The sequence below is a fragment of the Cibotium barometz genome, chromosome 34 (genome assembly GCF_041138505.1).
Source record: "Cibotium barometz isolate CiBa-2024 chromosome 34, ASM4113850v1, whole genome shotgun sequence".
Lineage (NCBI taxonomy): Eukaryota > Viridiplantae > Streptophyta > Polypodiopsida > Cyatheales > Cibotiaceae > Cibotium > Cibotium barometz.
The window spans coordinates 19,650,508-19,677,718 of record NC_141079.1 but is presented as its reverse complement, the minus strand read 5'-3'; the positions used below and the strand labels follow the sequence as shown (position 1 = coordinate 19,677,718).

Here is a 27,211-nt window from a genome sequence, read left to right as displayed (position 1 = left end):
TTGGAGGCAAAAAAACAATCAGAAAACTTGCTCTTAAATTCAGCTCATGTGGTAATGGTATTGCTAGAAAGCTTCTTGGCCAACCACTAATGTGCAGCAGTCCCTTTCATGTACATACCAACATGCCTGAGCTTTGATCCCTTTGAAAACTCTCCCTCTCATGAAAGGCAATTTCAAATTGGAAGATAAAAGCTAAGGCTTTACTGGAGTCAAATTCTTTATGGTACATGAGTACTTGGAAGTGAAGAGGCATGCCTGTCAGATGTAGTACCATGTGTAGTAGAGGCATGGCAAGAGGTTACTGACACCTCTTCACCCATGATATACTACAGCTTTAAGCTTTGCGGAAGCGTCTCCAAGAGAGTTTGGACCTGGAAAAAGATCACCCTTTTTCCCTTTACATCACCTTGATCGATGAGAAAAGAGTCATCTCTCAACGCATTATTCACAAAGGTTGAGTGCCTTTGTGCATCCAATATTTACTTTACTCTTGGATCTTCATGAAAGCTCTTCAATTCAGAATCTCTTTCACATAGCTGCTTCTTGAGATTTTCCATCTCAACATGCATGGTATCTCGCTCATTACCGTCTTGCACCTTCTCTTTACCACGAGATGGCTGTCCCTCAAACACATGTTTCTATTTACTTCGGGACAGCTGTCCCTCTTGTGCATAACCACCACGGAATATATGAGATACATTTTCAGCATGGTGTTTTCACCAGCTTGGATTCCACGGTGTACATCTTCAATAACCTGTTCTCCACGGGCTTGCCTTCTTGAATATGCATTTATTCCACTACCTATATGGATAACCATAATGCTTAAAAGCACTAATAGTTAGTGTATGCAAGATAGGATTGTCTTCCACACAAAAAGGAGGAAGATCCTAGACTTTGATACCAATGAAATACCCCCGGACGGGGTTGAGCACAATCTCGTCTCACACTTAAAATGATAATACTAATAAACAAGATGGATGACATGGCCCAACACCAAACAATATAGCAATGCCGAAATTTAGATGACACAAGCAATAGGGTCGAAGCAATAGGGTCGTAAAGGGCTGACCCCCTTTGTAAGAAGTTTGTATTAACAAGGATTCCTCAAGGTACAAGCTTCATGGGCATCACATGAGTGAGAATTTCTTTTTCCTTTACAGCTCATGTATATCTTGGTTGAGCAAAAAGCAACCAACTGTGGCCACATCATCTTGTGAAGCTGAGTATAGGGCAACTTTCACTACTACAGTTGAGTAGGTATGGTTGAGGAGATTGATGGTAGATCTTCGTGGGTGGCAGTAGACACCCACTCCCATTCTCATTGACAATCAAAGTGCTATGGTTGTGTCAAAATATGTAGCAGATATGAGACAGAAAATTGAGAGCACATGCAACAGAACTCTATGCTGAAGAAGAGCACACTCAGGAGAGAACCACCGGCCTGAATCTGATGCATAGGAGAGATGTGTGAGAACTCTGCTATATACACATGAAAACGATACAAGATAGGAGGTGGGGGAAAGGGTGGTATTTATACCACCCTATGGCACCAGACGACTAGCTCTAAATCAGCCGATAGGCTGCCTCACATGTCAACGACTGGTAAAATCCAGTCGGCCAGCACACTAAAAGTCGGGTAGTACAAGAGCTCAGTTGGCCAGTACAGTCAGCTTCCCACGACCCCTAAAAGTAGGGAAAAAAACATGGAAAAATGAGAAAAGGCTCTGGGCGGGCACACCCACAACAATGGTCCTGATTGTATAGACAGGAGATGACTAGTCGCTAACAATTCCTCTCAGCTCCTGGATGTGGAACCAACCCCAGTGAGTTGGAGTGTTGCCGGAGCATAGCCTGAGGTAGAGACTTCGTGAAGAGGTCTACCGCATTGTTCTCCGTCGAACAATAAACAAGCAAGATGTCACCAGCAAAAAACTTCTCACGAACAAAGCGACTCTGGATGACCGTGGGTTCCGTTAGTGGAAACCCAATCTCGCCAAGCAACCTCCATAGCCACACAACCTCGCAAGCAGCCCGGTACTCTGCCTCTGTAGACGACAAGGCGATAGTTGGCTGCCTCTTGTTGCTCTATGAAATAGCTCCTGAGCCAAGGGTAAATCCGTAGCTTGATGTAGATCTCCTCGTGTCTGGATCTCCTCCCCAATCTGAGTCACTCCAACCTTGGAGTCTAATTCCATCTGTCGTTCCCCCTCTAGTGTCATAGAAGAGACCAAGATCCTTCGTACCGTGCAGATACTACAAGATCCTCAATCCTGTGTCCCAATGAGTCTTCAAAGGCGTCTGCATGGATGAGCTCAACAATTTTTGGAAAATTAATACATAAATCATTTTTATGCATAATGTGAAAAGAGGACTTCCTACCATATTCTAGGATTAGTCATCCTATGCTAAAAGAATAATTTTCATCACATCCATGGAAAACTAAATTTTAGTGTTTATAGATAAATAATTTAATTAGAGAAAAAGAGGATTTTTTAGTAATTTCATTTTATGCAAAAAGAGGAATTCCCATGATAATGGAGATCCATGTATTTCAATGGAGAAAGAGAAAATATGTAATATTAAAATAATGAATAGTTTTATTTAAAATTAAAGAGAAATTTTAGATAAATTATTTTATGCATGAATAATTTAAATGATGAAAGAGGAATTCCCATCATATATTTGGAATTCAGCACGGGAAAGCTCAAGTCCAATCTGGTGTTCAGGAACCAAATCAATGAACCAAACCGCTTCCGATACAAGGAGGCATCAACCTGCTTACAAGGATCATCAACTGTAACTTTGGTATGCCAAGTCCGAGGAACCTGTTGAAGACCATACAAGGCCTTCTGAAACCTGTAAACCACCTGATACCATGTCGGAATACGTAGCGGATATGAGACAAAAAACTGACAGCACATGCAACAGGACTCTACGCCTGAATCTGAACGCAGAACTGAGTGCAGAAGAGCAAACGCAGATGCACAGGAGAGATGTGTGAGAACTCTGTTATATCCACATGAAATCGATACAAGATAGGAGGTGGGGGCAAGGGTGGTATTTAACCACCCTATGGCACCAGTCGGCCAGCTCTGCACCAGTCGGCCAGCTCTAAATCAGCCGACAGGCTGCCTCACACGTCCACGACTGGTAAAATCCAGTCAGCCAGCACATGAAAAATCGGGTAGTACAAGAGCTCAATCGGCTAGTACAGTCAACCCCCCACAACCAGTAAAAATAGGGAAAAAACATGGAAAAATGGGGAAAAATGAGAAAAGGCTCTGGGCGGGCACACTAACAACAATGGCCCTAACTGTACAGACGGGAGATGACTGCTAACAGGCTGTGGCAAGGAATCTAGTTTTCCATGCTCGCACCAAGAATATAAAGATCCATTATCACTATGTTATGCTACCTTGTACATGTTCAGACTATCACTACAAGAGCGATTTGTAGGGTTATACATATGTGGTAGTGACCGTGTGAACAGGGGCTTACCAAGGGCACTTTTTCCCTCTACATAGCCCCCCCCCCCCCCCCCCCCCCCCCCCGTGCGCGTCTTTTTGTGTCCAGACACCAATACTTTCATATTTCGGGTTTGTAATTAGGGTGCTTGTGGTTGTACAATTCTTATCACTTCATTCTAGTATATCCACACTTCCAAGCTCTCTATTGTTCCCTACTTTTTGTTCTTGCTGTTTTCTGTGTAGTTTTGTTGAACATTAGGGTTTCTTAGAACCCAACAGGGAAAACCGGGTCACTTCTTAACAAAGGGATCTAAATTAAACCCCTTTGAGATGAAGCGGAGGCATTCTCTAAATAGGCCACGTCTCTGTTTTCATTGCTGGGTTATTTTTCTGTGCATGACATATTTTGAAGCTTTGCACTATTTTGATTAGAAAGTTGGGTAGACCAATTCTTGTTATACATTGCTGGTTGGCTAAGGTAATGCACGTGGATGCAAAATTTAGTCATCTTATGACTTGTGCGGCCATGCATAGGTGCTAAGAGCTATTTCTTGCGTCACACTTCAGAGGTTTGGTGTATTGAGTTCATATACTTGCCTGCATTTTTATCATGTAGGTGGGTTATCGAAAATCAAATTGGAAATAAGAGCTTGGTGATAAGCAAATGCAATGCATGGCAATCGGTCTATATTTTTAGCTGCAAGGACTCTGTAGTCCAAATTCAAGGTATATATAATGTTATCTTTCAAAGTGCTCATGTTCATTATTTACAGCACCATTACTTAGTAACTTTCTATACCATTTCATCCAAGTAATTTATTGAGTTTAGTTTTCTAATTGATACAAAAACTCTTGCTGAGTTGGGATTAGGCAAAGTCAATAACATTACACTGGACAAGTGCCACAAGACAGGTGTTGTTTTCAAGGTATGCTTATTCATGCTTTTTCCCCCCCCCCCAAAATTTCATGCCAAACGTAGAGATATGGATTGCATTGTCTCCTTTGTGAACTTTGGAGTTATGGTATCCACGTGCCTTCGCCCATAGATACCCAATTTTAATGCTTGCTTTCTTCCATATCATCATAATTTGCTAGCCAATACTTTTGTGCATGCATAGCTCTTGGGCTATTGTTGGAGTCAAATAACACTAATGGTGTACTCCATGTGGCTTGAATGTAAAGTCTGAGCAGATCATATCAGATCACCCGGTTCCTGTCCTTGTGCGTGAGCCTGAGGAAATGGGCATCTAGATGTACTGAAGTGGTGGGAGCCGATCCACTTAGAGTCACCATGCACGTACAAAAGCATACCATGAGGGTTGTCCCTGGGCTGCTAGTTGCTGGATGATTGTAAAGCAAGCCTTGGAAGTTGTGAGGGATGCATGTCCCGGATGCAGTGGATGCAAGTGACTGTCTGGAAGGGAGAAGCTAGAAGAAGAAATGGGAGAGGGAGAGGGAGAGGGGGATGTGCAGATGGGCCAGAGTGCACAGTTGGGCAGATGGTGCAACAGGGCACAGTCAGCCAGATGGTGCAGGTGAGGCAGGGCAGGGCAGGGCACAAGGGCAAGAGGCGTGCCGAGCTGATGGGTAAGGAGTGGGTAGTTGCAGCACACAGAAATGCGGAAGGAGTTAGAAGAAGTGGGAGAGGGAGGAGGGGGGCTATGCAGATGGGCCAGAGTGCACAGTCTGCAACAGGGCACAGGCAGGCAGATGGTGTAGCACATAGGGCAGGGCACAAGGGCAAGAGGTGCGCTGAGCTGATGGGCATAGGGGTGCGTAAATGCAGCACACACAAATGCGGACAGATACACAGTCGTGTAAGTGCATGCAGTGAGGAAGAGCATGGGAGGTGGGCAGAGCGGGCGGACATGAGCGAAACACCTGCGTGTAGCACGACCAGGATGCCTGCAAGGGTTCACATTAGGTTCACTCCATGCATGCACGCGCGCGCGCACACAGTATTTGCAAGCATACACTTTTGCATTTTTTATTGATGAACTAGTGAGATTTCTAGAGAAAAGATGGCTTCAAATTTGGTAAATTCTAACATTGATGGTGCTGGTATTTTTGTGCTCTAGGATGTGGTGTCAGCATTTGAGGTTGTGAACTGTACGAGTGTGGAAGTTCAGTGTCAGGTAAATTTTTCAATATTGATTCTCGTACGTCCTCCAATGTAAATGTAAATCTCCACAATTTTCTACTCACAGGTGTTTTCTTAAAATGCCTTATGGTCCAAACACCCCTAATTGTTTTTTTGAAGTGTGTATGAATTTTTCCTAATCCCTCTTTTTTTTTATTAATTTTCTTTTCCTTTTTTCTTTAGACTTTTTCCTTTCTGGACTCTGTAAATCTCATAAAAGTCACCCAAAAAAGAGAACCTAAAGATACTATACTCAGTGATGGCCTCTTCTTCCCTGCTTATGGTGGCCATCTTTGCTCTACGACTAGCGGCATTTGCCTGATCCCCCCCCCCCCCCCCTCTCTCTCTCTCTTTCATTAGCCCCATGCTCGATCTTTTGAAGAGTGATATACCATCTATTGGGGGCTGATGCTCCTCTCATGTTTCATGTTCCTTGTATTCCATGATGAGATTTCCATGGGCAGTTTTGTATCACTCCAGTGAGATAGTTTTGATTTGTTCTATTTTATTTTCCGTTCCATGATGAGATATGCCATGGACCTTATTGTATCACTTTGGTCTCATAGGCCCATTGGGTCTGTAGTAGATGCTTAATCTCTCTCTCTCTCTCTCTCTCTCTCTCTCTCTCTCTCTCTTTCTTCCATACCTTCCACACCAATGTGGCCCAGGTCAACAATAATCAGATTCAGTGTCGAAGGACAATGATAGCAGTCCTCCACTTTCTTTTGTGCTTTCTCCTCTCTTCCAGCCCCTACAGCCAGTTCATTTCCTGAGTGAGAAGGCGCCACCATCTGTGTTTGCTGGGATGGTGTCCTACCATTTAGTAGCAGACAACCCTCTTAATGGACAAAACTTGGCAGCAGCCCTCGCAGTTCCTACAACCGCAAAACCACTGGTCTTTCTGACTCTCACCCTCTGCATACTAAGGGATGGATACTTGTACTTTGGGCCTCTCCCCAAAGCCAATGATATACCATTTCTCCTCTCTTGCCCTTGACCACACGTTCTTTTGCATGGTGATTTCAACCCACAGGACTTTATCCCTCTTTAGATAACAACGTAATCAGCCACTTCTAGATGCAAAGATTAGTTTTTTTCTCTCAGAGATTGAATCTCAGTAAACAGATGATTTTCCCAAAGGGAATATAACCCTTCCTATCTTTTTGTCTTTAAAAAAATTTGCTGCTTTTTACTGTTATGTAGTTTGACATTTATGATCCAAGAAGACTTTTATTATCTTTTTGAGTATGTTTGGCCATGTCTCACTTCTTGTCTTCAAACTTTTTGCAGAATACAGCTCCATCAATCTCTATAGACAACACAACTGGGTGCCAACTCTACTTGAGTAAGAACTCTCTCAACACCTGCATAACAACAGCGAAGTCCAGTGAAATCAATGTGCTTGTGCCAGGCAAAACAGACAATGCTGACTTTGTATGTATATTCTTCTGATCTACATTTTGTCAAACTTTCTTTTTTTGGAGTTGTTTCTGGTAATTTCTGTTTCAGGTATTGAATGGGTATTGGCTAGCTCACCTCCCAGCCATAGCTAAGTTCTGGTGTCCCATACCACCAAGTTGCATTTTCCATGCCCTGACATTCCAGGAGTTTCTTCATTAGTGAACTCTCTACTCATGTAAATGTTTCATTGATTGAGGTGTCCTTAATGTCATTGTACACAGGGTCACTAACTTATTACCACTACACAATCAGTGCTATCAATCTGTCATTAGTGTCAATTTGTTGCATTAGCCTAGCCATGTCGATAAAGCCAAATTAGTTGTCTTCAACACATCTGCACTTCGAATGGGCTCATCTTTTTGTGCAATAAAAATAGTGTTATCTACTGAAACACTAATTTAAAGGATGAAATTAGGATACATTGCAAAGTAAATGTATGTTTAGTTATTGTAACAACCTGTTGACATACCTGCAGGTAGAACATGCACTGGCAGAGCAGTTTCTAAGCATATTCAAAGATGGAAGCTTTGTAACCACACCCGTATCTCATTCAGGCGGCTGATGGGCATCACAAGCACATGAATAGTACACCCAAGCTTTTGGGAGAAGCATAGTTGTGTTGCTATTTTGTTATCAAAGTTTAATACGTGAGTTTCATAGAGGTTCTTGATCATTTAACACGCCTGTCCATTCAATGATTCAAGTACCTTTCGTGGATCAGAAATCACAGCAAGAAGTTCTCTTTTGGACTGGTTCACCTTCAAGTGTCATACAAAATATGTAATTCATTGATTTTGTGTAACTATAGAACTGTTTGGGTGAAGTTTTACAAGGTGATCATCACTCCGTAAAGGTAAAGTTAATGAGAAGATATGTATCAAGAACATTTTGTGGGCTTGGCACCATTGGTCAAGCATTCTGGTGGTTATTAGATACTTGGCATCATCACTTGATTTTAAATATGCAGTGACAGTTTTGTTTTTAGGTACCAAAAGTGCATTTTATGTTAGCATATTTGCCTTGAGGCTTTCTCTGTTGTCATTGAGGCAAAAACAATCCACAACTTTTTGTAAATAAGTGGCGAGTTGGAATAGGGTCTAATTCTATTGGCGTGATCACGTACAAACAAAGTGAGGTGATGTAAGATGAAAGCATTTTTTGGATCTGCTAGCAGTGAAATTGTGGGATATGAGAATTGGTTTGATGCAAGGTGTAGAGCAATCATCTTCCAAACAACCATTTATAAGTCCCCAAAAGTATCGGACTAGCTCGTAAAGTTGCTTGTGTGTCTTTGAAGACATGCTTCCTGCAAATAACTTGTGGCGATGCACCTTTAAAGACATGCACAATGGTTCTTCTATATCACCTCCTTGAGAATCACCCAAAATAGCCATTGAGGGTCTTTGTGGTCCCTCTTCATTTTGCAAGTTACAATCATAAGTAGTGCTTGCAAGTTGTGCAAAACATCTCAGCACCTTTCCATTACATCAACTTAACATTTATAATTTTGAACTATGTCATCTACCTTCGGAGTCAACCAAGTTAACAGCACCCAATAGTAGTTTAGATCACCATTCCCATTGCAATGCAATTGCTTGGCGAAAGTTCAAACACGTAACTGGCATTTTGAAATGCCCATGAAACTGACTCCCTTGATTCAATGAGTCCTAAAAGACAAAAGAACTATGGTGTAGATATGGTGGGGTGCCTACTACCTTGTGTTACAACCTAAACAAAGGGTAAATTGTGTAACCTATAGCACACATGATATAACAGACGCAAAAAAGCCAAAAGAAAACGTAGATCTGATTCTTGAGTACATGATATAAGAAAGATGAGAAGGCCAAAAGAAAATGTACACTTCGGGAAAGGACAATGTATGCATTGTCTAGAATGTGGACTTGCACTATGACATCAATTATGGAAGTGTATAGTGAATGGATCAAAGGGATTCAAGAGGAGTATCTTGTCAAGGAGAATGTTGCCCATATTTACAAAAAATTACAGCAAGGAGAGGGTGAAGAATTTCCTCATTATAAGCTTTAGAATGGTCTCCTATGGCACAAGGATAAGGTGTATTTGGTTCCTACCTCATCTTACATTCCTAAGGTGCTCACGAGATGCATTTAAGATATTTGACAAAGTGAGAAAAAGCTTCTATTGGAAAGGCATGTAGAGAGATGTAAGGAAGTTTGTTTTGGAATGTGTATCATGTCAAAGGAATAAGGATAGTCACCAATTGTCAAGTGGTTTACGCCATCCTTTGCCTATTCCGGATGGGAAATGGACTCACATTTCTATGGACTTCATCACGGATCTACCAAAGACAAAGCATGGATGGGATCAAGTTTTTGTGGTGGTGGATAGACTCACCAAATCAACCCATTTTATTGCTTCCAAGACTACATATGGAGCTTCTCACATTGCCAAGCAATTTATGGAGCATGTATTTAAGATACATGGATTGCCACTCAATATAGTTTGTGATCGAGGTACCAAGTTTATGGGCACTTTTTGAAGGACATTGTATGAGAACTTGGGTACTCAAATCACTTCCTCTACAGCCTATCACCCTCAAACGGATGGGCAAACGGAGTGCACAAAAAAATGGCTTAAAGTGTACTTGAGGCACTATTGTCATGACATGCAAGCATCATGGGATGAATGGCTCTATCTTGCTGAATTTTGCCATAGTTTCAACAAGCATTTGAGTATTGGGATGTCACCTTTTGAAGTTCTTTATGCATTTGGAGACATGAATGGGGTTGGTTATGGCAGTAAGGAAAATCATCCACACTTCTTGTCATGTCCATGGGAAATTTACATCATCATATGCATTCTTCTCATCGCTAGGCTATGCTAGGAACAATGGCATTGCCTTTGATTCTTCTTGCTATGACAACAAAGGAATATTTCTCAAGGTTGCACGAGGATAGTGTTTATGATGATAGATTACATGAGGACAATGTCCATATGATGGGAGAGATGAGTTTAAAGGAGTAAGGACAAAGTTGTTTTTGCAAAGGTCAATGGTGAGAATACTTCAAATGAGTTATTTGAATATTGGATGAACAAATTGGAATTCTACTTTTACTTTAAGATAAATCCAATAAGTGAGAAAGAAAATATTTACTTTGCTACTTTGCATTTGAAGGATATGCCCATGCTTGATGGAAGAACCTAGAATCTCAACGCTATGACATTACAACTTGGGATGCCTACAAAAATGAAATAAAAGAGGCCTTTGGCTCTCAATTACATCATAATAAGGACAAGCTAGTGTGTGATTGGGATGACTTTCAACAAAGGCAAAGTAGTGTCAAAGACTATACCCACAAATTTTTGAAGCTCATGCTACATGTTGATGGGTTTAGTGAGAACTTTAAGATTTTCAAGTACATCAAAGGGCTTAGAATGAATATTAGGGCTAATATGTAAGCACAAAGGTTGTGAATGAATATTAGGGTTGATGTGAAAGCACAAAGGCTGACTAGCCTCAAAGAGACCATGTTATTTGCATAAATATATGAGGGGAAGTATGCACATACATGACCAAATAGAGGTAATTATCAGATTGATTTGCCCTCCATTGCATATATGGAAAGTCTACAAAGGATGCCAATTCTACTTCTACCATGACTAAGTTTCCCATGGTCTATGGTAGTGGTGAGGCAAATTACAAATTTGGGAATTTTTTCAAAAGCACCCTAATGGTGATGTAAAGCCTTCAAGTGTGGGTGAAAAGTGACATAGATCATCTAGATCTTATAAAGCATAGAATGTAGCTTTTAACATGGTGCTTTCTAAGGTCATTAAAGAGGACAATGAGAAGAATGGATAATTATTTGATGACTTTCAATACTTTGTGGATGATGATCATGATTATTAGCTGACTAGATAGGGAGTCTCCTTACTATATAAGTATTAAATACCATCACTTGTGGCAAAGACCTTGTATTGTGTCCACACTACCAACAATACAATAACCATGAACATCCTTAGAATGGATCTAGAGTTAAAGATGAAATCAAACACATGAAAGATGAATTCTAGCATCCATTACACATGAAATTAGCATTTCCAAGCATCATAGCCAAGGATGAACAAGAGAGAGAATCCATATGTGTATGTAGCAAAGAGAAAGATACACAATGGCCTAAGTGTGTTAACCTCTCACCAAGAGGATGGCTTGAAAGCTAGCCATGAGCCTTGACCATAGATGGCCATCTCCATAGTAGGAGCCAAAGGTACAATGGAATGTCCAAGATTAGTAAAATGACAAAAGGTTCTATCCATGTGCCCAAGGCCCTATTTATAGTGTTTTACCCATGGGCCCATTTACATATATGCTATAGGTTCATGAGGACAAACCATTCCTTCCCAAAGCTTTTGTCCTCAAAACATACAAGATATTTACACTTCAAGTGTGGCCGCAATTGGAATCTTTGAGAAATAAAGAGGTTCTCCCAAAAATGCTCTTGAAGTACATTTGGAAGAAGAAGTCCAAATGTAATGAAGCCCACAAACTCTTTCTCCAATGCAATCATATGAGACTGTTATGGCAGCCTTGTTGTCGGTGAAGATCCTTGAAAATACTTCATGAGATCTCCATAAAAATGGGTTGCAATTGATGCATAACCTCAACCAAATGAGTCCCACATCTTTGCCTTATATCATGATGATCTTCCAAGTGTGTTGGAGTAGAATGATGGCCCCAACAATGGATCCAACCAAAGCTATCCAGAAATTACAGCAAATCTGTCCAAAAATTAGCATATGTAGTCCTCATGTGATGCCCATTCTCCACATGCTAAACATGCCACTTGGTCAAGGAATACTTCCATCAAGCAAACCATGTTATTTTACATACTCCATTGATTGCCAAGTAGCCTCATCCATGGGCAAATGCTTCCATTTAACAAGGAATTCTTCAATATCCCTGTTCCTCAATGCTCTTGTTCTCTTGTCTACAATCCTCTCCGGTTCATATATTATCTCTCCTTCTTCATCCATTGGTGGTAGTTCTTCAAGCTCTTGAGAAAGAGAACCCACAAACCTCTTGACGTTAGATACATGGAACACATTATGGATTCTTGTGGAAGGGGGTAAGTCAAGCTTGTAAGCCAATTCACCTACTCTCTTGACTATTAAATATGGTCCATAATACCGATAAGCCAACTTTGGGTTAGAAGAACCTTTAAGGATATTATGATGGCTCTTAGGAAGCTTGAGTAACATATAATCACCTTCCTTAAACTCCACTTCATGTCTATGCTTATCTGCATTTGCCTTCATGACTTCTTGAGCCTTCTTCATGTTGTCCTTACATAATTGAAGAAGCTGTCTCATCCTTTCCAACTCATCCTTGGCTAAAGGAATAACCTTTTTATCTATGGCCTAGCACAATCTCCAATGTCTTTCTTGGATTGGTGCATCCCAAAATCATGAGAGACACTCTTCTTATATGAGCCTTGCAAAGGAGTAACACCTTGGCATGTTGGCAACGTAGCATTTTGCTTGGTTATGACATAGGGTTATGCTACAACTGAGGTGAAAAGTGGCATGAAGACCATGCCAAATCTTGGCATGTTGGCAATGTAGTATCTTGGCTTGGTTATGACATAGGGTTATGTTACAAGTGAGGTGAGAAGTGGCATGAAGACCATGTCAAATCTTGTAAATCACAGAATGTATCTCTTAACATGGTGCTTTTTCGAGGTCATTGAAGAGGACAATGAGAAGGATGGAGAATTGTTTGATGATTTGCCAAGACTTTGTGGACGATGATCATGATCATGCCAATGTGGAGTATGCAAAGTATGCGGATGATGTTGAGGTTGTGACTTTGTGGATGATGAAAGTGATCATGACAATGTGGAGTATGCGGATGATGTTGAGGTTGTGTGATATGTTGAAAATGATGGTGAGAATGTATGCATAAGTGCTAAGCATGCTAGTGCATGCCAATGTGGGTAATACTAAGCATGCAAATGAAGGCATTGTACATGCCAATGTGCGTGTACAAAATGCAAATATTGGTCCTTCCATTACCAGTGATATGCAAACGATCATGCTAATGATGGAATCTATGATGGATTATATAATTGAGAACTTTAATCATTATCAATCCCAACTTCAATCTCAACTTCTTAAGAGCTTCAAGAGTGAGATGTTGGCTTTTAGAAGTAAATTCAAGAATGTAGGTACGCCACAACCAAGTCAAGATGCTAGGTTTCCAACATGCCAAGCTTAGAGTCCAAAAGGACTTAATGAAGCCCTCATAGGCCTAGGTAGGATTGGTAAGACTTGCTAGGGTGAGTGAAATGGCCAAAACATGCAAGGAAATTCAAGAAAAATCAAAAAATGGTTTTAGGACTTGTTTTGAGCAAAATAGGTCAAGATTGGGACCAATGATGCTCAAAAGAAGCCTCTACTAAGCATTGGAAAGCTTGTAGAGACTTTGAGTTTGTAAATGGTTCAAGAAAAAAATGAAAATTAGGGAAATTTTTGAAATTTTAAAACAAGGGCTTTGTGTGTCTCTGAGAATGGATCAAAAAGTGGTGCTCTAATACCACTGCAAGAAAGAAGGTTTACACTCGAGCCAGAGTAGAATGGATCAAAATGTGGTGCTGTGATACCAATGTAAGAAATAAGGTTTGAACTCAAATTGGAGTAGATTGCATCAAAACATGGTACTCTAATACCATTACAATAAAGAAGGTATGTGCTCAAACCAGAGTACACACAGTTGCACTCAAATTGGAGTACACATGGTTTATGCTTAAACCAGAGTACACATGATTGCACACATCACATGGAGTACACACATGCACCATCTTATGAGGGAGAAGGTCATGAAAGCTTGCTTGAGCAAAAATTTGATTAGTTATGCAATTAGGGCTTTTAGTTCTCTTATATACTCTTTTCCCTTTTCATAATACGCACTTATTCTCTTGGCCCCACATTTGGCCATGCTCATGGCTTCTTTGGCCCATTATTTACAAGGTATGTGAATATGTTACATTACATCCAAATCTGGACATCTAAGAGTCCAAACTAATCACTTATAATTCTAAAGCACTTGCACCAAAAATTGGATTTTCTTCTAAATGAGTTTTTGACAAGATTATATTATAAATAAAAAATGGACCTCTATGACTTGGAGACAGGTGCAAAGTCATGCATGAGTCCCAAATTAAGGAGTACGTACATAGGCTGAAGGAACTGAGCAAAAAGAAGCTTTTCTAGTTAAGAGGCTTGAGAAAGGTCAATAAGAAAAGTTACAAATTTCTCCAAAGCAACACGAGCACCTAGGGAAAATTGGCAAGCTCTTATTTGTTATCACATGTTCTTATTCAACACCTCTTAAGCTAAGCCTCCTGATTATCCATCAACACCTAGATAAGCATGAATTCATTGGTGCATTAGGAGTCCTTAAGCTCTACACCCAACAAATCTAGAATAATTGGTGATCATGAAATATTGGATTTAGAAGTTGGTTGGGGGCTAGGGCCACCCATGCCTAAGTATCCCAACAATGTTATGTTTGACACAAGCCTCACCTTATTGTACACAAAGGTTATCACAACCCTTGTTCACATAAGTGGAGGTAAAAATCTCACTTTTATTCATAGAACATGAGTGGAGGTGGAAATCTCACCCTTTCCTCCTCAAAATTGTCCAATTCCCATAGATCAACTTAGGGTTCACTAAAACAATTACAACTATTTTACAATTATTGTACAAAGGTTATCACAACCCTTCACACTAAGTGGAGGCAAAAATCTCACCCTTTCCTCTAGAGTAACCTGGGGTTCACTAAATCAATTACAAAAAGCTTATGAACCTCCCTAAATGTACTAGCAACTCAGGTGCAATGACCTCTACCAATACGACCATGTGAAATAAATAATCTTGAGTACGCCCAATAATGCAACCATATGAAATATTATTCATGAAAATTTCCCACCCATGTAATGTTGGCCACCTCTTGAAGGTTATTGTAAAGGTATTCTTCAAATAACAATAGTTAAAGGAAGAGAGGTGAGCATGCAAGTCATTAAGAAATTAGAAACACAAATGCAAATCACATAAAGCTGACACATATTGCCAAATTGATAACAAGATACCCAATTCAAGATTTAGAGTTGTTTTTATGAAACTCTTGAAAAGACTGATAACCCCACCAAGGTTGGAGATTTTGTAATTACCCTTGAGAGTAAGGTGATCCACCGATGGTTTTATCAAGTTTATGAAACTCTTGAAAAGACTGATAACCCCACCAAGGTTGGAGATTTTGTAATTACCCTTGAAGGTAAGGTGATCCACGGATGGTTTAGACCTTTAAAGCTTGAGGAGAACATGGATTGCACCGCATTAAAAACAACCTTTCTATATGAAACTCTTGAAAAGACTGATAACCCCACCAAGGTTGGAGATTTTGTAATTACCCTTGAGAGTAAGGTGATCCACCGCCGATGGTTTAGACCTTTAAAGCTTGAGGAGAACATGGATTTCACCGCATTAAAAACAACCTTTCTACCATGCACTAAGTGGTCCTAGGTGGAGTGCTACTACATAGTTATACAGTATCAAGCCAAGGATAGGGGAACCACTATGAGACTTTATTACTTACATGAAATATTTTAACTATAGATGTGACAACCAATAAAAAATTAATCATAAGTAAATTTTATCACACTTCCTTTTGATATTATCACACTTCCTTCTATAAGAAATTGCACAAATTGAATGTACCCCACATCATTTTACCACCAATGCTATATTTTGGCAATTAACCTAGATGCTAATATGGTGGAGATATGAATCATCTCCTATGTTAAAGTCCCAAGGGGGAGGGTTACTAATAAAAGGGTTGGTAATTGAGAAGCCTAGCACTCTACCGCTTGGCCACCCTCTATAGTAGCTTCAAGAGATGAAAAGAAAGTGATATCATCTTCCACCGAAGTTATATTTGAGAGGTGGAGATCTATCAGTCTTGCTCAATCTTTGTAACATTTTTTTGCGTAATGGTTTTTTCTTATTTTCCCATTACTCATCATTGTTCAGGTCACGTGCTTGGAGAGACAAGCGTAAGAGTCTAAGTCAAGTTGCTTATGTATGGACAAGCATAAAATGTCAAACAATACTATGATGGAGGGAGGATTATAGATTATAAAAAATCTCTCATGGCTGCACACTACTGTGGGATCAAATTTTATTGAGCAGCAATCTTTGGCGGCTCCTTTTCATCACCTATATGATGAACGCCCAACATGATTTTCCCATAAGAAAATTAGTCATCTTGAACTTCTATGCTTGGAAGTTATTCTTATCTACCTTCTCACTCACAATCTATGATAGACTGTCAGACATCTTTACTTGCACTAATTTACCAAACAATGCTTGCAAAAAACCTTCTAAACTTGCACAACAAATCTGTAACCTTCAATAGCAGCGATACTATAAACCTATTATAATGCCACTATATGTGAACTAGTCACATAAACATACATCCACAACACCTATAAACTTAGATTCTCTACATAGAATGTCCTGTAACCAAATTTTTATTGCAACTTTGCTTTGACCAAAAATTGGGCATATACAGTCAAAATTGACAATTTCACAGTGTATATGAAAATCTTATAGAGCCAAAATAGGGCCCATAACATGCCTAAATCGTACCAAAACATACAAAAACTCAGTAAACTTAGTTAATTGCATTATCTGGTCTACTTCCTTCACCCAGAAGGATGCCTCAATCTAAGATAGTGACTTCCTTGTCTGTCTATAGATCTCATAGTTACCAAAGGTGTTGCTCTAAAATCAAATTTGGTCTACTTCCTTCACCCAAGAGGATGCCTTAATCTAAGATAGTGACTTCCTTGTCTGTCTATAGATCTCACAGTTACCAAAGGTGTTGCTGTAAAATCAAAGAGAGAAAGAGATAAAAATACCCTTACCTATGTACCGCTTCTTTGCTTGCCTTGTTCTTACCTCTTGCTTGTCTCCTTAGCTGTCACACAAACCACCGCTCTAATACCATAAAGAGAGTACGAGGTAGAGGAAGTTTCTTACAAGCAAACACACATACACAAGAGAGAGCAAGACACAAAAGAGAGATGGATGGCTGAATTTTCGTCTACCTTTTTTTTTCTCTTATCTACAACCATAAACTAAAGAGATAAGAGTACATACTATAAGGAAAAGTACTCTCCTTATAGTATCTTATCTACAACCATAAACTAAAGAGATAAGAGTACATACTATAAGGAAAAGTACTCTCCTACTATAAGGGAAAGTACTCCCCTATTATAATATACAATGGTTGGTCCATAGTGTGAACCTGACTATAAGAAAAAGTGCATATTATGAGAGATGAGTATATACTGTAACGGACAATACTCTCCTACTATAACATACAATGGTCAATCCATAGTGTGAACCTAACTATATGAGCTGGCACTATAACTATGCCATACTCTAGTAATCCAAATATGGCTCTACACACAACCTGCCATGGTAGCATATTAACCATAATGTAACCAACCATGTCCATAATAGAATACTAACCATAATTTAACCAACCATGTCCATAGCACTAATTGAGCTTGATATCTCAATGTTTTCTCAAGTACTACCTCCTCTCCAAGACGGGTCAAGTAAGCATCCAAGTTCCCAACCACAACACGAGAAAGGCAAGTGAACTTCACTTGGTTAGTCTTGTGCTAGTGAGTGTGGTGTGTTTGGGTTTTCTCTACAGAGTGAAAAATAGGGGATTGTTTACGAGGTCTAAAATCACTAAGCGATGCTGACCTATTTGCTATCCCACTGATCGGGTTGAAAGAAATTGGTACTATGATATACATGACGTTCTGACCAAGGGTCCTAAGAAAAGGTTAGTTAAAGAGCATGGGCTACACTATAATAGTAGTGTAGCTGGTTAGTTATACAAGGTGGGCATTGATCAAATTCTAGGGAGGTGTTTCCCAAATCATGAAAAGGAAGTTGTGCTAATAGAAGAACATCAAGGCATTAGTGGTGGTCCACTTAATAGCAAAAAGAAAAATCCTAAAGAAGGTTTATGGTGGCCTACAGTCTAGAAGGATGCATGGGAGTTTGAAAAGCAACATGACATATCTAGCAGAGAGACTGGGTCAATGAAATGTAGCTGATAAGATTTCTTACAATCCCATACATTACCATTGGGATAATTTTTGAAGTGGGTACTAGATTTTGTTAGACCTTTTAAACCTACAGCTCAAAGGACAAATACAAAGTGTACATCTTAATTACAACATACTATTACATTATGCCATGTATAACTAGTATCTAACCAAGGAAAGGATTGCACAGGAGATCTGGTGGAAGAAGTTGATAAACAACCATCTCATAATACACAAGAAGTCTATAACTTTCTATCCATAGACCAATGGCTAGGCCGAATCCACAAATCAAGTTCTAAAAAGAATTTCGACTAAGACATGGTGAACTAAAACACAATTGATTAGGATCAAAAGCTACACTAAATGAGCATTCAAAACATCACATAAGGTAACCACATGCCAAACTCCATTTCAACTGAGACTTTGAATTAGAAGGCAATTATTCTCATGGAGTTTGTAGTGCCTAGCTATGAGTTGCTATATCAAACATGCTAAGTCCTGAAGATTCTATGGAACACAATATCTTTAAGTCCTAAAGTTCTATGGAACACAAGCACTTTAGCAACTACTGACATTAGAAGAAGAAAGATAGAAACCCATATGAAGCTAATGGAAATAGTTCAAAGAAGAAGGAAGATTTAGGTTCACAGAAACACGAAGTACAAATTTTATTATTATTGCTAATGGGGTGTCGTCGTTAAATTCCAAGATGGACCCACATCTAAGAAAGCTAAAGCTAAGGTGAACATAACCTATCAGATCAAGAAGAAACTAAGAAAAATGTGGGGGAGAGGGTAAGCTTGAGCTCCTCATAAGAAAACACACACACAAGTAGATAAGCACCCCAAGAGATATGAATGGCTGAATTTTCTTCTATTGTTTTCTCTTCTCTATAACCATAACATAAAGTTAAGAGTACATACTATATAAGGGAAAGTACTCTCCTACTATAATAACATAAAATGGTTGGTCCATGCTATATGAGTTAGTGTTATAATTATACCATAACTCTAATGAACTAAAATGGTTGTTACATAGCTTGTAAACCACTTGCCATTGGTGACATATCACCCATAATCTCACCAACCATGCTAGTGGCGTAAGTGCAAAGCTGTCATCCTCTAGAAATATCTATACTAGATGAGCTCAATATCTCAACACTCCCCCTTGAGCTCAACTCCATACCTTGCACTCCAAGTAAGCTACTAAACCTATGAAGCTTCTATCTGTACCCAATGCCTTTGTGAAGATGCCAGTTGATTGATCCTCTGTGTTGACATACACCAAATCCACATCACGTAAAACCTTCTCTGTCATAAAGTGATAATACACATGTATGTGCTTCGTCCTAGCATGATACATTGGGTTATTGGGTTACTATACTGCTCATCTTGTGTCAATAAAAGTTAATAACCCTATCCATGGGCTCCCATATTTTCTAGTAGCTTCTTTTTAACCAAGCTACCTACCTCACATGCTACCATAGCAATGCCCAACTTAGATTTTGTACTTAATAAAGCAAACATTGGTTGCTTCTTGCTGCTCCAACTAACAGCATCACTCCCAAAAGTAAACATAAAGCCGCTAGTAGATCTCCTCTTTGAGACACTACTAGCCCAATTTATATCTATATATGCATATACATGTACTTATACTCCAACCTTTTAGAAAAGTCCATAGTGTAGTGTGAACTTTATATATCTGAGTATCCTCTTAGTCGCATCCAAGTGTGGCTTCCTCGGGGCCTGCATAAACTCACTAAACAACCCAACAACATAGCTAAAATCTAGCCTAAGGATAGTCATGTAGATCAAGTTCCCTATAATGTACGTATACATAGTAGGATCCTCTAAAAGATCAATTGTATTTGTAGCCAATTTTGTGTTCTATACCTGAATTTTTGTTTTACTTTATAGACCTACTTGCATCTAATTGCCTTCTTCTCCTTAGGCAAAGGCTCTTAATCCCATATCTCATTTTCATCCAATGTAGCCATCTCTTCATCCATGGCATCTTCTCAATGTTTTTGTCCAAATGTCTCCTCAAAATGTGTGGGCTTTATCTCTTGTATTGCTTTGAATATATAAGCATAATGATGGGTTGTATACCCATCATTATCTCAACCTATCCATTGGATATTTAACCCTCATAAACCTATGTATACCTAGAGGTGTTCTCAACATTACTTTGGCTCTTTGTACACCTGGTGTAGCAACATCTGGCATCCCTAACTCCTCATCAAGGCTTTGTTTTAAGCCACTGGCCTATAGAAACATTAGGCATTATGAAAGGTTAATCCACATTCTCTTTTCCCTTTTGTGATACATGTGAATTCATTGATTTTTCAACACCTCTAGTACCACTAAATAATGTGTCAAAATTCTTCGCATTCTACATCAATATTTCTCACCAAGGTTTAATAATAGACCCATTGCTAGACAACTCTCCAGGTCCTCTAAGCACATGTTATTATTGCTATCCATTTTGCTTATTGCAGTCACATTGTTATTTATATCAACCTCTATGGAATCCTTTCACTAGTGTATACCTCTATGGAATCCTTTCACTACCAACCTCTATGGAATCCTTTCACTAATGTATACCACCTACTCACCTCATAAAAAAACAACATCCCTACTCATTTGCATCTCACAAGTAGTGGGTTTATATAATCTATAATCTTTCTGTTCAAGGGAGTATCCAATAAAGATACATTTTTCTGTCTTGGGATCCAATTTACTTCTCACTTGATCTGGCATATGTACATAAGCAATGCAGCCAAACACTTTCAAGCATGCTAATTTCTAAAACGGCCTACACCTCAATGTGTGGATGATGATATGCCTCTACCTCTACCTATGTCCATGTAGAAGGCATGCTCTTGCATATTTCTAGAAGATGATTTACTCCTAACATTCCTCTCCCCAGTGATAAGAAGGGCTATAAGATCTTCAAAGTTTTTTCAAGTTTGGATAGATGTTTGAAACTGGTCATACTCTTTGCCAAGCCCATTCAATATGAATGGCACCAAGTCGTTATCATCAATATGAGCTCCAATAATAAAGTAGAGATCATCTACAAGCCCTTTCACTTTCAACAAAGTAATCACTAATACTCATCTTATTCTTCTACACATTATGCATAAGAATAAGTAATCATTGATACTCATCTTATTCATCTACACATTTTGCATAAGAATAAGTAATCATTGATACTCATCTTATTCATCTTATTCATCTACACATTATGCATAAGAATAAGTAATCATTGATACTCATCTTATTCATCTACACATTATGCAACTTTTGCTTTAACTGCATCTTCCTTGCCTTTGTACTAGTGCTAGTACAAAGGCATCTTCCTTGCCTTTGTACTAGTGCTAGTACAAAGGCATCTTCCTTGCCTTTGCTTTAACTGCATCTTCCTTGCCTTTGTACTAGTGCTATACAGCTTAACCAAGGTATCCCATGTATCCTGTATATGACCGCTCATCATAGCATCTGGCACACTAACAGAGACAACTAATACATCACTTTGCTTGCTCTCTCTTGCCATGGTTTAAAGGCTACACCAATTAAGAAGTGATGTTTTCTTCCAAAAATTCTGGCTCCCTCTCATCATAAAATAAAATAAAAACCCATTATCCTTTTCCTATGAGGAATATTTTCATCCTAAACTTCCATGCTTGAAAGTTGTTCTTATCTAGCTTCTCGCTCATAATCTGGGATAGACTATCTGACATGATTACCTACAGTAACTTACAACCCTATGCTTGTAAAAACTTCTACAGTTACAGCAAACTTGTAATCTCCAAAGAAATTCCATTTTTGTTATGAGAGGAGATGTCAGCATTAGCATCATAACTGCATGTTCTAGCAAATCATAACCCAAAAACCCAACTAGGAGGTATGGATGTTCATAGCCCATGATTGCACAAACATGGACGTAGATGTACAGATAGTGTGAGTAGAATATGTTGAAGAAAATGAGAAAGAAAACCTTGACACACAAAGTGTGTAGTGTCAAAGATATCAGCAAAGGAAAGACGCGAATAAGCCACATGGAACTCCTAGCCAAACTGATGAGCTAACATAAGACTCTCTCGCTGATTGAAAACTGGGATGAGTAGGAAGTTGCAAAAATAGAGGATCCTAATGTTCCTTGGGAAAATTGCAAGTTCAAATTGCATGGATATAGGTGCACCCTAATGGCCATGTGCATTGTTTTTTGTGCCCTATTCAACAAGAAAGAAATCCAACTTTATGGCCTCATTATGCAATGAGATTGGGCCAAATTACATTGCTCATATCAAGAAAGAAGCCTGTCACATTAGCTTAATGGTCCACCAAGGTAGCTAAGAATGGAGGACAACGTCTTATACTTGGGAAAAAATTAATCTTAAATAAATCTTATAATCATAATGTGCATACAATAGTTTTCCCTAATTTCTTGGTTATCATTTTCTTGGTATTCTAGTGAGTTCTGTAAGCTTAAATTGGTCACTTAAGATCCTGAACTTGGAATACTTCACTAGGGTTAACTTGTTATTATCTTGGCCTAACTTTCAACATTTTTTCTTGGTCTTGCAAATTGATCTTGTCTTGACAACTTATATTTAAATCTTGTTCTTGGTGTGATGATCATGAACTTGATGGATTTTAACTTATTTTAACTTGATAATTAACCAATTCTTTCAAATCATTAATTAGTTCATAGTCTCAATTTACAAGTGTCAGCAGATGATGCTATAGTCTTCCTATTATCTCAAGTTGACTTTGGATACTATTGGTGACTACTGTCCACTAAGGCTTTCTATCTAAATCCTATTGGAACTAGAAAAGACTAAACAATCCAAAATAAATAGTAAATATGAAACTATTTGTGAACGTGAATTTATGCATAACTCCACCTATAGATAGTGTGTCGGTTGTGGTACCCTTTTGCTTGAGTTCTTTAGTATTGGATGTGCCCTTTGTTATGACCTTGTTCTTTATATTTGATTGAAAAATTTTGCAACATGTCCTTACATTTGGCACATGTAACACTTGATGACATGTTACTTGGATATATTGCCAATTGCGTGTCAAGTTTCTCATTATTTTTAACTTTCTTTGTAATATTCTTGCTTATCCTAGACAGATGTTGTAAGACCTTTCTCTCAAAGTCCTCTCGAAGTTCTCGTTCTTTGTACAAGAATGCTTGGAGAGAATCGAGTTGGTCTTGAACATTGGGCTGTTACGAAAATTTGCCCATATCTGAAATGTAAATAAGATAGAAAAGGATAAAATACAAAAAGTGTAAAGGTTTACGTATCTTATAAAGGATGCTGACTCATTACAGGCGTGTACTTGGTCAAAAGTGCATGTCAAAATAGCTTGACACATTAGAGGAAACATGTACTACAAATATTAACACACTCACGTTTGTCTAACAAAATAAAGTATGTTTAATCAGAGTGTGATATAAATAAACAAAATGAAAGTTACCATTTTGAAGTTACCAGAGATCAAAACAATAGTCTCAAATGGTTAGTAACCTATTTTCTTAAAGACAACTTAATGTGACTTAAAACTCCAACTAACATTAAAATTTAAGTTCAGTTAAACAATCCTTGTAAATTTTGGAAGTTAACAGAGTCGGTGAAACCATGGGAACTAGTACTAGGAGTGAGAAAATAGTCCCAAATCACAATTGAAATTCAGTGTAAAATGAAAGTCAACTGGGTTTCTAAGGGAAAACCAGCATACTATCCATGTCCGTATTTTTAAAAAAGCCTTTCTTTGATGGAATAGCGTCAGGCAAATATACAATTACATATAAGCTGCCAAAATTTTGTATAGAAACGGCTCTTGTAAAAGTTTAATAAAACCCAATAAAGTCATCAGGCTTTGAAGGATTTTGTTTAACTAAGGTTCAATACTTAAGTTTAAGGCTTTGCAAATTGTGTGTTTACAACTTATATATATATATATATATATATATATATATATACACCTAAAGGCTTTAGTATAAGCCTTTGTAAGGTAAATTTCTTGCAGAAACCACGCGCAAAAGAAAGGGAAGAAAAAAGAATGTGACTCGTAGACCTCAAAAAGAGAGAGGGAGGCAAAAATTAATATGGTTTAGCTTTAAGGATGGACTAAGGCTTATATAGCCAGCTGAGATCATCCATGAGGTCCAATTTGAAGAAGATGATTAGTAGGAGAAATTCACTTTTGGAAGAAAAGCGTGGTTTTGCTGAGAGGTGGTGTGGTTTTGCAGAATGGTTTTGAGACTTTATTTAGTCTAAGATTTTGTTTTGTTTTGTTTTTTGAGTTCTAACTCTTGGATAAAAGCTTGGCTCATCTTTATCCAAGGGTTCCAAAGCAGAGTCTCTCTTTTATTCCCAAGATTTGGTATTTTGGGTACTATGCACGGCTTTTTTTTTTAATATCCATAGCTTTATAGGCCTTATCTACTTCATGCTTAATATAATAATTCAACAAAACCATACGAAATAATTCAACAAAGAATATAATGGAAGACTTACCTTCTCTTTGTAGTAAATATTAAATAGTAAAAAGATTTGAGTTTCTTTTTCTAAGACATGCTACAAATAATTCAACAAAGAATACAATGGAAGACTCACCTTGTCTTTGTAGTAAATTGTAAAAAGATTTGAGTTTCTTTTTCAAACACATGCTACAAATTTCTTATACTTGGCCAAAGCTTTGATATTACACGACCTTTAATCCAAGTATTACGTACCTCTCACAAAATAGCAAATACATAAACTAAACTTCAACAAATCCCACCACAAACCATAGAATAAGATAGAACTATTCAAGAGCACAAAGAACAAAGCCTTAGGTGCAATCTCCCCTCCCAATGTGAGTGGCCCTCTTCTCGACGTGGGTATTGAATGTATTCCCAACATTAGGCTTTGAGCCAAAAATAAAGTGTACATCCATATTTGGACCTTTGCCATATACAGCTTTAGTCCTAATACCTTTTAAGGTTTATACACACTTATAAATGAAATAAGGTAACTTGTGCACACACGCACAAGACAATAATGTCCAAGCTATACAAATAGCATATAAATTAAATACTTAAGTGTCAAAATGTGACCACAAAATATTATATTAAATATTAAGATCACAGTTTTACACCATCGCTTAATCCGCCATCTATGCCACATATTCATCGGTATCCTCGCATTGTGTGACACCTTAATCAATACCCTCACACCAACATCCATGTGCGATACCTTAATTGGTAACCTCACATTGTGTGACACCTTTATCACTATCATCGCATAGCTTTTAACCTAGCTCACAAACGTAAAACACGTCAGTTGAGAAATCAATGGAAGTCATATCAACCAATCCCAACATTTTTTATGAGTAATAGGACAATGCAAGAAATTAATACCAAATACTAAAATGTCAACATATCACATGAGAATCCACCCAACACATGAATCCATCTTCAAGTGAATGTCTAACTAGTAAAACAATTTACACGAGCATCCCTGGCAATGAATAAAAAAAAGTGTGTCCCCAAAATACAAGGGTACATTAAGTTTGTAACAATGTGTATGCATGCATACGTGTACATGTGTGTGTGTGTGTGTGTGTGTGTGTGCACTTTCAAGTGTGTGCATACGCATGTGTATGTCTCTGTGTGTGTATGTGTGTAGCGTGCAAGTGTGCGTGTATGTGTATCATGTGCACGCGTGTGGGTATTATGCATGCACATACATGTGTGTGATTGGGTGTGTGTCAATTTTATGTGCATGTATGAGAGATAGTGTGTGTGTGCACCTATATGTATGCATGTGTATGTCTCTATGTTGTGTGCATACATAAGAGAGTGTGGGTGTGCATCTATGTGCCTTTATGTGTGGATGCACATGTGTATGTACATGCATGTGTGTGTGTGTGCATATGTACATATGTGCGCATGCACATGCACTTGTGTGCGCATGTATACATGCTCATGTGTATGTGTGCAGGCTCGAGTGTGCATGCGCGTGTATGTGCATGTGCATGTATTTGTGTGTTATGGGTGTGCGTGTGTGCATGTAAGCATGCAAGAGTGTGTGTATACGTGTGTATGCCTTTATGCGTATGTGTATCATGTGCATGTGTGGGGTGTGTGTACACGATATGCATGTATATGATAATGTATATGTTAATTCAATGTACACGATATGCATGTATATGATTATGTATATGTCAATTCAATGTGCACGTGCAAGTGTGTGTGTCGATTATGTGTGCTTATGTATGTGCACATAAGTGGAAGTGTATGTGTGTATATGTGTGCACGTGTGTGTGGAGTGTGTGCACGCTAACTCTGTGTACACACGTGCATGCGAGTGTGTGTGCCTTTATGTGTCAATAGTGTGTGGATGCACATGTCTATGTGAGTGCACCCTCATCTACTAAAGCCTTAATGAAGGGGACTCACGTTGCCGTCACGCTAAGACTGTGTGTGTAAACTTTGTGTGTGCATGGGCCTATGTGTATGCACGTGTATATGTCTTTGTGTGCACATACCAAGAGAGTGTGTGTGCACATCTATGTACTTGTGTGTGGATGCACGTGTGTATATACGTGTATGTGTGTATATGTGTACATGTGCACATACGCTTATATGTGTATACGTGTGCATGCATATGTGCATGTGTGTGTACACACTAGAGTGTGTGTATGCACATGTGTATGTATATGTGTGTGTTATGCTGTGTGTGTGTATATGTGTGTGTTATGCTGTGTGTGTGTGTAACGTGCGAGTGTGTGTATATACGTGATGTACACGTGTGTGCATTTGTGTGGGTGTGTGTCGATTCTGTGTACACACATGAGTGTGTGTGACTTTGTGTACATGCACAGTCGTGTGTGTGCATGTGCGTATGCAAGTGTATGACTATGTGCGTGTATACGTATGTGTGTCTATATGTGTATATGTATGTGAGTGCACGCGAGTTT

The 27,211-nt window shown here is 38.7% G+C and overlaps 1 protein-coding gene across 1 annotated transcript in view; it reads left to right on the top strand.

Moving 5' to 3' along the window:
• Positions 1 to 8,062, top strand: part of LOC147618763 (cyclase-associated protein 1-like) — a 34,527-nt gene extending 26,465 nt beyond the window's left edge. The window contains exons 6-10 of the mRNA XM_086773802.1: positions 4,084 to 4,193; positions 4,338 to 4,393; positions 5,546 to 5,602; positions 6,898 to 7,041; positions 7,544 to 8,062. Coding sequence (XP_086629928.1) covers positions 4,084 to 4,193; positions 4,338 to 4,393; positions 5,546 to 5,602; positions 6,898 to 7,041; positions 7,544 to 7,630 — 454 coding nt within the window. The 3' untranslated portion in view covers positions 7,631 to 8,062. The remainder of the gene's footprint in view (positions 1 to 4,083; positions 4,194 to 4,337; positions 4,394 to 5,545; positions 5,603 to 6,897; positions 7,042 to 7,543) is intronic.
• The last annotated feature ends 19,149 nt before the right edge of the window (positions 8,063 to 27,211 follow it).